Raw genomic sequence first — 13,734 nt, forward strand, 5'->3', positions numbered from 1 at the left:
GTGCATAAATACAAATATATATTTAGTAGATAGATAGATAAGATAGATAATCTAGCTGGCAGTGTGTACCTAACTAGCTTCCACATGCCATCCATATGGATCTCTGGGATGTATTGCCCATCTGGACTGCAAATTTCACTCCATCTGGCATGACTTCTAACTGAATGCTTGGCTAGAAAATGCTTTGTTATCCTATAGTGTGATGGTGTAAATTGTAGTGATATCTCTCCTCCTTGTCCTCCTCCTCCTCCTCCTTTTTCTCCTCTCCTCCTTCCTCCCTTCATTTCTCTCTCTCTCCTTACTCTTTTTTGTCCAATATGGCATTTTCTTTCCCCTCTGAGGGTTTAGCAGGAACTAAGAGCAAATGAACAGCCCTTTCAGTATATTTCTTGAATTCTTCAAATTCTTATCACTCTAACAAATTTTCAAGTTTCTTATCCAATACACATAAATGAACAAAAGAAAAGATGTATTGAATTGCTTGTCTTGAAGCAGACTATATCTAACAGTTATTTGTTTAAAAAGTTATATTGAAGGGCTATGAAAAATATGTGAGCTGAGTCTGTCTGATAGTATATGAAATAGTAGGCTCTAAATTATTTTTTTTTTGAAGTTTTTATAAAATCAAGCTGATAACATACATTTCAGAAGGCTTAGGAGTAATTATTCTTAGAGGCCGAGGGGTATATTAGATGACTTCTGGGAATCTTCTCTGTAAATTTAAGAACAAGAGTCTGGCTTCAGGATTTTATTTTACCCATTTTTAAGAAAGTGTAATTGAGTTATCCTTTTACTTTTTCATCTTCAGTTTCTTTCTGTAAAAATTCAAGTGGTTGAGACAGCTGGATTTAAACTTTCTAGAGTTCATATTCTTAATTTATCTCTCCTGAGAAAAGATATACCTTGAGAGATTTTGGGGGTGGTCTGAGTGTAGTAATTGAAATGGACATATTATTTACTCTTTATATGATTGGTAGACATTGCCCATAATCTAATGACTGCTACCATAAGCCTATTAAATTTTGTTTCACATAGTAATACTGTATTCTTTAGTTTTACTTTCAAGTTAATACTTAAAATAGTCTTATTATAAATTGAACTCAGTCAAACTAAGAATGAAGTTTCTTGACAAGCCAAAAAATCTTGGAAAGCTATTTGGGAAACTTAAGAAAGATGTCAAAATATACTAACCAAAAGTATGAAAATATGTCTCTACATTTCATATATTTCTTGAGAGAAGAATATTCTAACTTTACTTGATTTCAGAGAAATAGGGTGTTAACCAGATTAAGGCTCTTTACTAATTTCACTTGAGAAAAGGTTTATATATGAAAAAACACAGGTAACACAGTTACCTCATATGCCCTGAAATGTTTTCAGCCATATTTCCCCAAACATTCCATGACATCTTGTATCTTTTCATGCTTTGAACCTTCTCTTCAGAAAGTCTTCAACCTCCTGCTCTTGCTAGTGTCACTTTAATACCCCTTGAGTTAGGTGCTTTTGAGATGAACACAATCTCCTTTATGTTGTCAGTCATTAGCACTTAATAAGCTGCATTTCAGTTGTCTTGGTAGTTGACAACCTCTTACTAGTTGATGTCCTTCCCACCAAATTTAAAGTTCCTTTTAGGACAGAGACTGGATCTTTTACAGTTATTACTCTGTGGCCTAGAAGTGGTGCCAGACTTCTATAGCCACAATGGACGTATCCTTTCAATTTTCAGACATGGACACCACCTTCACTACTGCTACCAGGCAGAGAAAGAAAGTTGCGTTGTCTTCAAATAAACCCTCAGAACAATGACATACTGTCATTATCATAAATAGCCCATTTAGAAAACAAAAATTTGGGAAGGAATATGTATTTTGACAATTTCCACAACATTTAGAATAAGCACTGTATTTAAAATAATTATATATTAATACTGTTTTTCCTTCCAGCTTCTTTCAACATTAATTCATACTGCCTTCTTTCCTAAGAAAAACTTGTACTCTGCTTGGCCAAAAGCTTCAGAATTCCTTACTTTAGCAAGGATGCAAATTCAGCAAATATGTGAGATTATACCAGGAAGATGTAATAGTATACCAGAAATATTTGATTTATTGGCCTCTCTAAATAATAACAAGAAATCTAGTGAATTCTCTGGTCTATATTCTATCAGAGCCATTTAACAGATAAGCATAAAACTTATGGAGATTTTATTTGCACCATAATAATCCATTTGGGAAAAAAAAATTCCCTTAAAGCCTGTGTTCTCAAGAACCTTCACAGTTGCTTTTGAGACATTATTTCCACTAACAGCTCTTTGAGGAGCATGACTTACAAGGCCCCGTTAATCATAGGAGGAAATGTGATCCCAACATATATCTTTGAGTGGGGAAAAAATAAAAAAAAATTTACATAGATCACTGATTACTAAAGCCAGTGTGTATATTTATTTGTTTTATTTAATTTGAGAATCAGTGAATCCCATGCAGGCTAAAAAACCAGAAGGGGAAAAAAAAAAAAGATTATTTTGAAAAATACAGTAATATGGCTGCTTAAATAATCATGAAAAAAATAAAACGTGACTTCTCAAATTGCAGTGGTAGAGTTATAGTTAAGGTGACTAATGGTTTTAGCAAATAGGTAATTTATACAGGAGAAAAAAAACTGTAAAAACATAATAGTCATTTGAGTGCTCAAAAAGCAAATGGATGGGAACACATCAAAGGGAAACAGGAACCAATCTAAAGGAACTCTCTGTGGCCAAAACTGGGACTATTTGAATATCAAAATAAATTATATTATGTTGTATTATAACCCCAAGTATAAAATAAGTATACATGAGTCCATCTGATACAAGTAAATGATTGAAAAAATAACTGTAGATGAGGCAAATCTTCTCTACAGAAGAATTCTATTTAATACATATAAACAATACCCTTCTCCACAAAGTAAAGCCTAATTTGACCACTTTCTGTCACCTCTTTCAGGATGTACTAAACTTAGTGGCCAACTTCCAATGGATAGAGAGTATGGAAAGGAAAAATAGTAACTTTACAGTAGAGAAATCTGGCAAACACCACCTTGTCAAGTGATGGTTAGTATTGTATGTGGATATCATGTACTCACATAATGATGTCATGAGGTCACTTCATTAATATCATATGATGAGAAGGACACTTTACCCCTGTGGTATGTACAGCCCGTAGCCCGAGTCTAATCATGAGGGAAACATCAAATAAAATTAATATAGGCATCGGAGCAGGAGAGCTTAGGGGATGCTTGGCCAGTACTTGATGGTCCTCTAAAGACTGTCAAGATCATGAAAAACTAGGAAAAGCTGAGACGGTGTCACAGACCAGAGGAACTGGGGAGACATGGAAACTAAGTAAACATGATACCCTGGATTGGAACTTAGAAGAGAAAAGAGACATTAACGGAAAGACTAGTGAAATCCAAGTGAAGTCTGGAGTTTATTTGATAATAATGTGCCAATATTATTTAGTTTTGACAAATGCACCGTAATAATGTAAGATGTTAGCAGGGAGATTGGGCGAGGGATATATGGGAACTCTCTTTACTAGCTCTCCAGGTTTTCCATAAATTTAAAATTATTCTCAAATTAAACATTTGTTTAAGACTTATCTTCTGGTTTATTTAGCAGTTTGCTGGGTAAATAACTACCTACTTGCTGAATTTACCAGAATGTGGGACTCCTATCTAAGGAATCGAGAATCATTTTTCTGCTTCTTCCTCATTGATATTATAAATCTGAGTCATAATTGGAATAAAGATATAAATGAATAATAAGTTAAGTTTTGAGAGCCTATTGCCATCATGTTCTTTTTATAGGCTTCCGGTTCAAAGCAGGTGGTTCCTGGTTCTTAATTATGTGTAACTATGCCATCTTAGATACATTCACAAAGACACCGCTTTTGGCTCATTCTCATCTCTGTTCTCCTGAAGTCTCCACCTTTGAACCATGTGTAAATGGAGCATTTATTTTTACTTCTAAAAAGTGTAAAGTCATCTGAATATGATCTTTTATACAGACTGAATACTTTGTGTTAAAAGACATAAAAAATGAACATGATTTGCGGTGTAGTCTAGATCTTTGCAGTTAGTGCTTTTAGATACTGAGTTAAAAATCTTCATGTATCTAAAAGATTTTTTAATTTCTTGTTTTTTATATATGAGAGATAAAGTTTTGATTTTTTTTTTAAAAAACAACTGTATTGGACTTCCTTAGTCATTAATTATGAAACTTACTGAATTTTTGTGTTAAAATGAGGGAAGGAGAGTAATAATTATGCCCATGTTGTGATGTTCGTTAAGAGTTCAGAAAAGTAGAAATAGTTAATGCATTTTACTTGATAATGTTTCTAGTATTAAATAGCTTTACTGAATCATATGCCTGGAGCCTCTGTGTTCTAGCCAGCTATAATATGCTTTGATCTATAAATGTAAAAAGAACTCTTCGTTTTAAATGAAAAGGATTTGTACAAAAGTCTAAAATCTTGTTGAAAAGACTGGGAGTAACAAAGAGATTTGGAAACATACAGAAATACGAGTGATAGAACAAGAATTTGTACTAAATACGGCTTTAAACAGCATAGGAAACATGCTTCAGGTTAGTCAGAAGAGGTCCTCTGAATTACACTGTGCACGCTTCCCTGAAATGAAACTGTATGTTATTGGTTAACCAGGATATTTAGCATAATCACTCTGCTAGACTGTGGTGGAGGGAGGTGATTATCACTGAGAACAGATGGGCAGGTCCACAGCACTGCCAGATTCTGCACAAGCTCCATTTATTGTTGGTTCTTGCTTTTTCCCTTCTGTGTTTTAATTTTTTAAAAAAAAACATTATATGTTTTAAAGAACTAGCTGCACAAAAGGTCAGTGGCTGATAATCTTTCAGCTTAGATTTCAGACGCAGGAGAAAGATTCAAAATGCTGTCACTGTGTATCTATGAAGGATGGGGCAGATTTCATTTTACCCTCTAGCCTCCCTCAATGCATGCACGGATTTATCTGTACGCTAAGCTCTCTGCTCTGCATCTGTAGCTCCTTGTGGATTATATTGTCTCTGTGATCAGAAATGATTTTCTCGGATATGAACACCGTTTCTGGCTCCCCTAAAGTGCATCCTCCTAATGGGACCCGGTTTTACACTTTTCAAGTAAGTGTATTTTAAATGGCTTCACTACTTAGGAAGTTAATGTATAGTCAAACTTTCAATAAAGGGAAATAGAAGCAAAGGAAAACTGCAAAGTGTGAAAGTGTTAAAGAGGATGTAAGAAATAGATAATGTGCATGCCAGTTTAATCTATTTTTTTAAAAAATATGGAAATAGGATGGCATTAGGATTCTCTGTATTCAAGCAAAATAATAATGAACACTTAATTTTCACAGGGATTTTAAAATTTGCTACTGTATCATCTTTGAGGGTTTATGAGATGTGTGTCCTGATATTGTTATTTATGGCTGTCATATGGTGGACATTACAGAGTTACTTCTCTTACTTCTCTTACATATCACAGGGAGAATAGAACTAAGGGACGTATTATGGAACTTTGAAAACTGTCTCCTCTGGGATTAGAAAAACATTTTATATTTCATACATAGTTGAATAGAATTTCTATTATTTAATTTTGTTACACATGCAGTATATAAGTAATCACTAATATAAGAGGCTTAAATACCACATTTATACTTTACAATTTGAGATAAAGTAGAAACTCATTAAGATGGAAGATTTGGTGTTATCAAAAAGTCAGAATGATTTATAATATAAATATAAACGTGAGTTACAAGCTGTTACCTACTAAATGTGTTTCGGTTCCCCGTGAATAAATCAGCCATCAATCTAGAAAATGGTTAAGTCTAAACTAAATTAGATTCTTCCTCATTTTTCTCCTCAAACTGCATCTTTTAGTACTAAGGTTTACTTTGCAATTCACTCATATCATCATTACATGAAAAGGGAAAATGAACCTTCTTCTCTCTGTGTGTTTTACTTTATGTGAAAAGAAACAGCCTAGCACTTTTTTTTTTTAGCTATATAGTTATAATGTTCTGAGAAAAATATACATAAAGACCTAGAGAATTAATACAGTAGAGGTAGTCAGAATTGTTTTAAAAGAGAGCTCTGAATAAATGGACATCTGATTTATGAATGTCTTTTGCCTTTGCAAACTATAAGCAGCAAATATAATTACTCCATCTCTCTCCCCTTTTCTACTTCTATTTTTAATCCTGTTGCCTCTCCTGCTTTACACCGATGTCTACTGATAGTGCAAGTCTGTGCTGTTTCAGAATATATTCACTTCCCAGTGGCGATCTGCTTATTGTGGCAGTGACTCAAAATGCAAGTGCCCCAGGGCTGTTCTGCAGAATTATTACTTTTTTTTTCTCCTTCGTACACTGAGATATAAACACTCTTTACAATATCCTGTAGTCTGGCTCTTTGGGGCAGCTTTTGACATTAGGTATTCTAGTTCAGTCTCAAAGTTTAAGGGTCAGTAAATTCCATATGCTCAGTCATGACACAGGCTTTTTACAATTCCTTCAGTAAAGATCTTGCTGACACCTTTCTTGGCAGATGATTGTCTTTGAAAACACAGTGGAATGATTTTTAAGCCCTTTTTGTTGCTGATGTTATAATGATTCGTGTAAAAGCTAGGAATTTGGTAAAATAGGTTGATAAATATGAACTCTATTCCACATTTTGAATTCATAAAGTGGTATTTGATCCTGACATTTATGATGACAGGCAAAGGATATTTAACTTTTTGTTGCTATTGTTTGTTTTTGTTTGTGGTAGAAGAGAAGGAAGAAAAACAAAATAACTTTTAAAGCATGGAAGGTAAAGATTTATAAAAGTTGACTCTTGGCTTTTCTTTTCAAAGGGCAGAATTGGACATGATTATTTTTCTTCTTTATATGTGTTAACCTATTTTAAGGCAATATGTTTTCTTTGGTTGAAATACTGTTATAAGAAATGAGATGCTGTAGAAGTTATAGACCATTTCTCAAAAAAAAAAATGTGTCTTTGAAAATGATGAGTTAAATTTCAAAAGTGGTTCTCATTATGGAATGACATAAATGCATCTCAGAAATGATTCTGCATCAAGGAGCTGAGATTTTAATGCTTACTTTCTTAAAGTTATTTTAGCACTAAAGTTAACATATGCAAAAACATTTAAGATAGCTTAGCATGAATAATGTTGAGTTTCAGTTCCATCTTCTTATTAAATGTTCAAACTATCCTGTCATTTTTGTTGAGATTTTACATTACCAGATTTTAAGAGTAAGAATTAAAATGTATTTAACCTGAACAGTTCAAAGGTAAGAAGGCAACAAATAAGCTGAAGGATATTTTAATTACAAGACTTTCATTGCATTTTAATTTATTCAAATGTATTCATACTTGCACATACACATGCAAATATGGTTTTTGTATAGACTATCTAACACTTAAATTAATTCCCTTATATGTGAGATCTCATTTCTTTATTCCTATGCATACATGTATCTGCCCTTTCTTTTCTTTTCTTTCTTTCTTTTTTTTTTTTTTTCTTTAATTCAGTGGTTCATGGATCCTGGATGATGCCAAAACTCAATCTGCACTATATGTTTAGTGAATTATTTATCACGAAAAATCATGTTGTAGAATGTAGTTGCCCAGGCAAAAATTGAGATTAAATAGTACTATAGAAGAAAAAATTGATTAACATGTTTGTATGCATCAGAACTGCCAATTTATGGTGCTCAAATTTGTATAAATGGGAAAGCTTCTTTAAAACAAAATTAAATAGATATACTATACATATGAAAGTAGTAAGTTCTTCTTAACTTTATGTCCATAAAAATGATGCCCCATTATCATTTCACTTATATTTTTACAAATAAAGCCATCTATATGCTTTATTAAAACTCTAGATTGGCTAATCATGACTTAATGTATGAATACTCCCAGAGGTATTGGTGTCCAACACACTACCCCTCATTTCCTAGAGATTTTAATATCTTCACCTAGTAGTTTTCAGACTGTATCTGCACAGCCCTGAAGTTTCATGAGAGTTTGTCAGTAGTTGCTAGAGACAGTAGGGAAAAAGATACACCCTGAGGCTCTTAATGTTTCCTGATTCCATATTAACTAGTTTTATTCATTGGAGCTCTATGCAAGTTTTATGAACAATAAAGCAAACAGCATGGTGTTATTCAAAACAGAACAAAATGAAGGTTGCAAACTGCTTCCTCCAGCCAAAGGAATTTATTTTTGATGGGAACAACTTTGTTGAATCCACAGAGGAGTTATTTCTGTTTAGAATACATTTCTTTGCCATTTACTCCTAGCATCAGTAACATTAACTGCCAGGACTGTATGGGTGGTTGACTTTGTTGCTCCTGGGACCCACAGAAAAGAAAATACGGCAACATAACAATCCCTGTTTTTACGTTTAAAATACTTCAGGTATCCCCTGTCCTTAAAGGATAAAGTCCATCTCTCGCTTGGCATAAAACACTCTTCATGGTCTGGAGCACATGTGACATACTGCTTTACTTGTTTTGCTTTCCCAGAATGTTGTCTGTATGCTTCTGCTGTCTTTGCCTCTTCACTCAACCTGCCCATTGGTCAGTTTGTTTTGTTTTGTTTTTTAACTTGAAGACCCATCTGAAATGCCATCTCCTCTGTGATCCTTTACTCAGACACCTCATTTCTGCAGGCTGTATGAAGTGCCTTCTCTTTGTTCCTTTGCCTATCTGTACCATTGCTGAAGCCCTTATCATGTTTTGTTTTAGTCCCCAAGAACATTTTATTAATCTATGTCCCTAGGACATCATGGATACTGCCAATATCTCTGTTTAATAAGCTGGGGGGATATATGAGATAGATAAATGGTTAAAATGTGAAAATTTAAAACAATCAGCAACAAATTTTTTTTTCAGACTACACAGTTGGTGAGGCCTAACTATGTAGTATTAAAGAAATTATCTAAAGATAGATAAAGGTCAATTTAATACTAAGCTTTTGTATACTGCTGTTGGATTCTTCAAAATCAAATATGGATACATGAGTAATCAAGGAAAATCTTTAATTTTATTATTTTTAAAATATGCTTTTATGGCAGCTAGACAAAATCTCTTTGAGATATTTTTTCTTTATATCTCTTTGGCATTCCTTTTTCCTTTCCTTTTTTTTTCATATTTTATCAAGAGAGTTAAAATTTGAGTAGTATCTATATTTCCCATTCAGCAAATAGGATTAGCACCTGAAATATATAGAACACTAAAGGGCAAGCTGAACATCTCAACTGCATGAAGAATTTCACTCAAAAAGAATTTCACTCAAAAGGATATTACTAGTATGTAGTATGGGGCATCATATCTTTGCTATCAAATGAAGTTGAGGTAATTCTGGCTTTTTAGCAAAGAAACATATCTTTAAAATATTCTATCCTTTTGGTACTACCTAGGAGTCCACTGTTATTTTTCTATTATTGGGAGTACATTCTGTTGATAATTTTGAAATGCACTGAAAGTATCTAGCAGAATTCTTGACACATGTTAGATGTTTAAAAAAAATAAAAAAGAAATGAAGGAAAATTAGCCTTAAAGAGAAAAGAAAGACTCCGTGTGGCTCTGGGGTTACATGTTAATATAGGCAGAGGTCCCCAGGCAAATGAGAGAATTGAGATTTTTTTCTGGCATCCAGTTGTATGCAGTCATGATTGTGAGTGGTAGAGATACGCAAGAGATGGTTCAAGCAGGTAGACCAGCACATTCAAAAGTACCAACTGGTGTGTGGGAAAGGCAGAGTTTAGTATAACTGGAACATAAACTGAAGATGAGAAATGGTTAAAAGTGAAGTGTGCAAACTCTAGAATAAAAGATAAATTTGCATGTTATCCTCAGGGATCTTGGTCTTGGTATTTAGGGATTTTTCAGAGAGAATTGACAGGCTTGGATTTGCTGTTTAGTTAGACTATTGGATTGTGCCATGGTTTGGTGACAGGACTAAAGCAGAGAGAACAATTCAGTAGCTTTCAAAAAAATTCAGACGAATTTTTATGATTTCCCTGCATTATAGCTAAAAACAAACAAAAGACTGGTACTCAAACTGACAAAACAAACAAACAAACAAAACAAAACTGGTGCTTACAAAAGGTTTTCAAAGAGTTGTTAATAATGCAGAGAGTAAATGATGAAGTTTCTGTCTGAATTTGAGATTGTGGAACCTCAAAGGCTGTGTTCTCCCCTATTTTCTGCTGCCTGTAGTGTTGATGATTAAATATATTAGCAAAAGTATTCCAAGCTACAGGATTTCCAACCTCAATGATCTATTGATTTATAAATATAGAAGAATGTGCTCCACCACTTCAAAACAATGTACTGCTGCCTCATTGTGTTGTTTAATTTAAGGCTTTCATTTGGTTCCACCTCCTTATTTTATCTTTATTGACACAACATCCTCCTAATTGGAAAGATATTTTTATAGTAACCAAATCGTTAATAAATTTACATCTTGGAGTTTACTGAAAGACAAAAAGAGAAATTGAGGGGAAATGCTCTCCTAAATACACACTTGTGTTGGTTTAAGGATGCCCTGTACATCAGTGAGACCAGCCAAGGGAATCAGTGAATAGCCCTTGGAACTTCACATAGGAAATCATAACTCTGACCTGCAGAGGTTTCTGCTTAATGGAAATATGGTAGACTATATGTTTTGTGAGACCAAAAATTGTGTCATTCTTTTCACTGTTAAATCACTAGCACCAAGCAGAGTTCCTGGCGTACAGCCATGATTAGCAAATAGATATTGAATTAATTTGCATGTTGAAAGGAAGAATGTCTTGCTCCTCCTCATCATATAGGCATTACTGATATTCTGATACAGAATGACCTCCTCATAGGAACATATAGATGCTTGTAAGATTCCCAGGCTGAGATCCACAAGTACATTTCACTTATATTTAGCTAAATAGCTACATTTTTCAGATAATGTCTGGAGGGGAGGGCAACTGGAAGTAGGGAAATGATTCAGGGTGTTCCTGAGATAAGCATTTCACACACCAAGTACAGTGTCCGGTAGTTAGTAAGGGCTCCATGACCAGCAGCTGCAACAGCAGAAGCAGTAAAGTTGGGGTCCAGGAACCACACTGGAGGTGGCAAGGATGAGCCAAGAGAAGTTAAGCATGAGGGAAAAGCTAGTAAGAGATAACATTCAAAAGAATTTATTAACTTACAAAATATAGGACACAAAAGAGGATGATGCAAGATTACCTCGAAAATTTCTAATAAGGGAGCGAGGGAAATGGAGGAGGAACAGCTTTGAAAAACAATATATTTATTTCAGTTTTGGACAGATTGAGTAGACCAGTTGGAAACACAAGCTGGGTTCTCAGGAGAGAGGTCTGAGAAGTAGACATAAATGTGGAAGGCATCTGCTTACAGTGGAGGGGCAGCTATGGAAATGGATGAGATGACCTTGGCAAAGAATGAAGAGAGTAGGGCAGATGGGGCAGGACACAAAATCCTTGGACACTTTCACCTACCCAGAAGTATCATCAGTTTGATTTATGTGTGCTTGGTTTATTTCATAAACATGTTTTGGAAGCTTTTTCCTAATCGAACCTTGAATATCACCCTTGAACCTAATTCAAGTTAGAATTTTTGTGTTTGCTTTCTTTTTTTTTTTTTTTTAAAGATTTTATTTATTTATTTGACAGAGAGAGAGAGATTACAAGTAGGCAGAGAGGCAGGCAGAGAGAGAGAGGAGGAAGCAGGCTCCCTGCTGAGCAGAGAGCCCGATGCGGGACTCGATCCCAGGACCCTGAGATCATGACCTGAGCCGAAGGCAGCGGCTTAACCCACTGAGCCACCCAGGCGCCCTGTGTTTGCTTTCTTTTGTAAATGCATTTTGATAGCTAACATTCCCTTCAAACCCCCTCTTTGAATGTCATCCCTGAACCTTAATTTGAGTTAAATCCTCCTCTTCTTACGTTTCCATAAAGTAATTAATGTATGTCTTTTGTACCATTTATTATACTGCTTGTAGTTTTTCACGTATCTCTAAGAATGGTCTGTAAACTCTTGGAGATGTATTTTAGTTAACTATTTATATATTTTTATTGACACTTAGCCTAATGTCTGTCAAACAGATGTTGTCTATATATTTTGAATGAATGAATGAACTCATGTTTGAGACTGCCTAAAATTAATTCTCATCTGTTAATTCATTAAATCATTTAACACACCTTGTTGAAAATTCCCATTATGCCAAACTTTAATAATAGTGAGCAAAACACCTAGTTTCTGCACTTAAAAATCTTGGAATTGCCTCAAGTTATCCAAAAGCCACGGTAGTACATTATTTGGTGCCCTAAAGTAGAGAGAGAAAAATTCTTTGACTTGAGAGGTACATAGAGATAGTATTGTTATGACTTGTAAATTTAATTAATTTTATTTCCAAATCTACTTTTAGTTTTAGTTCATGGTTAACTTTTCCAGTGTTACCATATTGGTAGCAATAAAATTACGTAGTAGTTAAGATCATGTCCTTTGAAATTAAACACAGGATTCAAAGCCAAGTTCCACCATTTATGGGAGTGTGACTATAAGCAAATAGAATCATTTCTGTGTTTTCCCTTCACTTGACTATTATAAAAGAATAAGAATAACTCTTGAGGTCATTATGAATGGTGGGTTATTTATGAAATCTTGTGTAAAGTATTTCCTTCTGATAAAGATGGTCCTCAATCAAGATTAGCCCTTGTTGTTTAATTATTAACATATTTTCCAAATAATAGCATAATTTATCTTATAAGTGATCTTTTTCCTTTTGGCTTATTTTAAATTTAGAAAATTTTAATGCTGAGAGACTCTATTTACCATTTTAAATACTTAAAGGAGCTTATCAAAATATATAAGCTTATCAAAATATATTTCATTAACTTTCCAAGATCTTAATTTTATATAAAATACTTTTGTGTTTATAGAATGTAAACTTTTGGAGCATTGATACTACAATATCCTTTTGAAAATATACTTGGGTTCCTTTTATGAATACATTTTGTATTTTCAAAATGTATTTTGTAAATTTACTTTGAAACTTACCTTACATTTTCATTATGGCTTATTATCATCTACAGTTTTCCACACATGCAAATGTAGATTTCAGATCCTCAGTTTGTGAAACTGGCTAATTTAGTGTCAAATTTAAAATATCTAAAAATTAAAAGAGAGCATCTCACTTTGTATATTGGGTGCCCTATACAATATTTAAAGATCTAAAATAGTTATGTTCCTGGGAACCAGGAAGAATCAGTGCTATTATTGGCAGCAAAACTGTCTGAGAATTGCTGAGCATCTCAAAAATAATTAGGCATTTTAGCAATACTAAAAAGTGTATAATTTTTTTTAAAGAATTCCACAAAATGATGCGTTCTATCACAAAGCAGAGTTGGCAAAGTTAAATGGAATATGCCATTAAAAAATAAATGAAAGTAACCTAGTTCCTATAGCTTAAAATTTCAGTTTCAGTTATATTGGTGAAAAAAATACAGATGATTCATAGGAAACAGCATTATACTTATTACTTGTTCTCTATCAGATATAATCAGTGCAAAAGTGACAGCTCTGAACTATAGTGTAATTTTACACTGTTACATATTATAATTTCCTTTTATCCTGAATTTTTGTTTTTCATATTTAGCACAGCATTAATCTGCTCTTTCTAGG

At 33.7% G+C, this 13,734-nt stretch overlaps 1 protein-coding gene across 15 annotated transcripts in view; it reads left to right on the plus strand.

Moving 5' to 3' along the window:
* PPFIA2 (PTPRF interacting protein alpha 2) overlaps window positions 1-13,734 on the plus strand; it is a 482,999-nt gene that overhangs the window by 156,820 nt on the left and 312,445 nt on the right. For 5 of the 15 annotated variants that reach the window (XM_032346898.1, XM_032346899.1, XM_032346900.1 and 2 more), the window contains exon 1: window positions 4,761-5,170. The exons of the other annotated variants lie outside the window; for them this stretch is intronic. In XM_032346898.1, coding sequence (XP_032202789.1) covers window positions 5,090-5,170 — 81 coding nt within the window. In that variant the 5' untranslated portion in view covers window positions 4,761-5,089. Of the gene's footprint in view, window positions 1-4,760; window positions 5,171-13,734 lie in introns of those variants that run through there. 15 annotated transcript variants of the gene reach the window in all.

Source organism: Mustela erminea, chromosome 6 (genome assembly GCF_009829155.1).
Source record: "Mustela erminea isolate mMusErm1 chromosome 6, mMusErm1.Pri, whole genome shotgun sequence".
Taxonomy (NCBI): Eukaryota; Metazoa; Chordata; class Mammalia; order Carnivora; family Mustelidae; genus Mustela; species Mustela erminea.